The following is a 3,876-nucleotide window of genomic DNA, read 5'->3' on the forward strand; positions in this document are numbered from 1 at the left end:
ACAAAAATTATAAAAATAGAGGATGAGTTCCCAAAGAATGAGGCATTATATTATATTCATCCTGTTATTTCCTAGTACTATAGCAAAGTGATTGTTCTATAGTGTTTTATAACCATATTAAATCATCACACTTTGTGAAAATCTTTTTTAAACTCTAAAGAGATATATAAATATAAAATCATTTATGCCATAGTCGTAGAAATAGATAATGTGGTGGTTTTCAGAGTGTTCCTTAGAGCCTAGGGTTCCAGAGGTATCTCAGGGACTGCCACCACAGTCCATGAGGTACACAAGGTAGAGACAGAGATTCCAGACCCTCCCCAGCACAATTCAATTAGAACAACCCCATTTATTTCACTTGTTTTGCTATAAAAAATATTTGAAAAGTATTGTGTGCTCTGTGTTCTTCTAAGCCATGCTAAGTTTATCCTGTGATGATTTTTGTTATCCATTGTCCTTTGTGATCCAGATTTTTCCCTTTTCCATTTGACAGACGGATGTGCTGGTTGTGAGCTGTGATCTGATAACAGATGTTGCTTTACATGAGGTTGTGGACCTGTTCAGAGCTTATGATGCATCACTTTCTATGTTAATGAGAAAAGGCCAAGATAGCTTAGAACCAGTTCCTGGTCAAAAGGGGGAAAAAAAAGCAGGTAAGGAAGCTTGGAGTTTGATTTATTTGTTTGTTGGGTTTTCATAATTGTTATTGTCATTTATGCTTTCATGTAAGAAACATTCAGTGAGAACCTACTATGTACCTCAGATACTATGCTAGGAGTTGATGACATAAGGTCAAATAAGACACAGTCCCTGACTTAAAAATGTTTATAGTTATTGATTAGATTCTGTAATGTTCTTTTGTATGCAGAGAGGAACATTCAGAACTATTTGCATTGTATTTAAGGTTCAAATAATTGAATGCACATATCTAAGAAACAAAAAAAAATCTAATTTAAAATCAATTTCTTTAAATATTTAAACTTTAATTACAAACTTTATTAGATACCTTTAAGCAATTAAAATTACTATTACCAATTTAGTATGGTTGATTCTTTTGGATACTTCAGTCACACTAAATAGTTATTAATCATGCTTATCTTCCTAGGATTATAATATACTTATTTTAATATTCTCTGAGAATTCTAATAGTACTTTTATGGGGTTTTTTTATTTAGCTTTTCTTGTAATGATGTGTTTTTTTCTCTGAAGTATTTCCCTGGAGTGATGTGTTCTTTAGGTTTTGCTTAGCCGGAATTGTACAACCTATATCTTGCCATTATTATATGTTGGCATAGTCTTTTACAATTATTAGCAACTATATAAGGCTTATTAATATCTTACCATTATTAATAGAACCACTTAGAGCTTTCATTCTTAGGATTTAAATAATCTAGTTTGTATTTTTAGCTGTCCTTTTTAGGGCATTTGGTTAAGTCATAATTTTCAGTTATAGCATTGAAATTTATTTCTAGTTGCCTTTTGTGATCATTTGATCATGGGTGCAGATTAATTGCTGGACACTTTTTCTGTCTTATTATATACTGATACTCAGACTAGTCAGTCCTTTTGTTCTTGATATAATTTCTATTTTTGCAGGGTCTGATTTGCTTACAATTCCATGTATTCATCCTGTTCTACCTATACAGATAGAAACAAATATATATCCAGACTTTATAAACATATATATTTTATAATAAATTTTATTTTTTATTCATACTCCTCTATGAGAATCAACTTAAAAATAAAATATCCTCTCCTCATTACTGTACTTGACTAGTCTTAAAAATAAAAAAATGAAAAATAAAAATCCTATTATAATTATGCTTCTTGACAGAACTTTTTAATATATTTTTAATTTGCTTTTATCTCTTAAGTGTCATCATAAATGCATAGCTTTTCACAATCCTTTTTATTGTAAATTGATAATTTATAATTGTATGAATTTATGTGGTACAAAGTGATGCTATAATTTATGAATACAAAGGAATAATTAAATCAAGCAGGTTAACATGTCCATCACCTCAAATACTTAACATTTTTGTGGTAAGAACATTTGAAATTTACTCTCTTAGCAATTTGAAAATGTACAATGCTCTAGTGTTAACTATTAATATATTCACAACACAATTCTATTTTAAATTAACTGTAACTATTAGCTATCTACCCATCCATTTAAAAATGTTTTGATCCTTAAATTGTCCCAGTTTGTCCAATAGAAGTTCCTTTAAGCTGGATCCTTTTATCGTCTTTGAAAAAGTATGATGTATAGTTGTAACTTGTTATAACTGGAGTGTGAGTACGGGGGCTAGGGAAGCAGATGCTACTGGAGAAGATACAGGGATCAGACCAAAGAGTTTGAATTTTATCCCCAAAACAGTGAAGTGTTGTTGAAGTATTTTAAACAAGGCAATGTCATAATCAGACTCATGTTTTAGGAAGATTTATCTTTTCTTTTCTTTTCTTTTTTTTTTTAAGAGATGGTGGGGTCTCACCCTGTTGCCCAGGCTGGAGTGCTGTGTCTTGTTCATAGCTCGCTATAACCTCTAACTCCTGGGCTTAAGTGATCCTCCTGCCTCAGCCTCCCAAGTGGCTGGAAGTGTAGGCACATGCCACCACACCCGGCTAATTTTTGTATTTTTTGTAGAAATTGGGTCTTGCTGTGTTGCCCAGTCATGAACTCCTGGCCTCAAGCAATCTTCCCACATTGGCCTTCCAAAGTGTTGAGATTACAGGCATGAGCCACTGTGCCCAGCTGGGTTTTCATTCTTTGTAACACGAAATTTTGAACTCTAATACACCATCTATATTTTGTTAAATTTGAAGGCTAAGGTTCACCTAAATAACTGAGTTTTAAATTCCTCCCATGGAATGCTGTGCATTTCAGTGATATGCATTTTTTAAAAGAATTCTCAATTTCTCAGATTGTATATTTGGCCTGCCTCTTGGCTGCTGTTGTGTGTCAGAACAGCCAGGAGTCCACTGTTCAAGTGATGTCAGCTTGTGAAAAATTACGACAAATTTAACAGTTTAAAACAACGTCATGGATCAGGAATCCAGGCATGCCTTAGCTGGGTCCTCTGATTCAGAGTCTTTCCCAAGGCTGCAAGCAAGATATCAGCTAGAGTTGGAGTATCATCTGAAGGCTCAGCTGGGAAAGGATTTGCTTCCAAGCTCACTTTGTTATTGGCAGAATTTCATTTCCCTAAGCCCTGTTGGACTGAGAACCTCGGTTTCTAGCTAGCTATTGGCCAGAAGCTACCCTCTTTCTTTATCACTTGGGCCTCTCCAACATGGCAACTTGCTGCATCAAAGCCAGTAAGGAAGAGAATGTTCTAAAAAGACAAGTAAAAATCTTATGTAACATAATCATGGAAGTAACATTTCATTACCTGTATCACGTACTTTTTTTTTTTTGAGACAGTCTCACTCTGTCGCCATGTGTAAGGTGCTGTGGCATCATCATAGCTCACTGTAGCCTCAAACTCCTGAGCTCAAGCGATCCTCCTGCCTCAGCCTCCTCAGTAACTGGGACTATAGATGTGCACCATGATGCCAAGCTAATTTTTCTATTTTTAGTAGAGATGGGGCCTCGCTCTTGCCCAGGCTAGTCTAGAACTCCTAAGCTCAAGCAATCCTCCCCTCTCTGCCTCCCAGAGTGTTAGGATTACAGGTATGAACCACCGTGCCTAGCCTACCATGTTCTTTTGGTTAGAAACAAGTCATTAGGCTGGCCCATACTCAAGGAGAGGGGGTACACAAGGGTGTGAATACCAGGAAGCAACTGTCATTCTTTTTTTTTTTTTTTTTTTTGAGACAGAGTCTCACTTTGTTGCCTGGGCTAGAGTGCCGTGGCATCAGCCTATCTCACAGCAACCC

The 3,876-nt window shown here is 35.4% G+C and overlaps 1 protein-coding gene across 3 annotated transcripts in view; it reads left to right on the forward strand.

The window, feature by feature from the left end:
* The window catches only part of EIF2B3 (eukaryotic translation initiation factor 2B, subunit 3 gamma, 58kDa), a 110,529-nt gene that overhangs the window by 32,512 nt on the left and 74,141 nt on the right, over positions 1-3,876 (forward strand). For all 3 annotated transcript variants that reach the window (XM_012649055.1, XM_012649053.1, XM_012649054.1), the window contains exon 4: positions 494-653. In XM_012649055.1, coding sequence (XP_012504509.1) covers positions 494-653 — 160 coding nt within the window. The remainder of the gene's footprint in view (positions 1-493; positions 654-3,876) is intronic.

This window comes from Propithecus coquereli, unplaced genomic scaffold, assembly GCF_000956105.1.
Source record: "Propithecus coquereli isolate 6110/MARCELLA unplaced genomic scaffold, Pcoq_1.0 Scaffold299, whole genome shotgun sequence".
In the NCBI taxonomy this organism is placed as follows: Eukaryota; Metazoa; Chordata; class Mammalia; order Primates; family Indriidae; genus Propithecus; species Propithecus coquereli.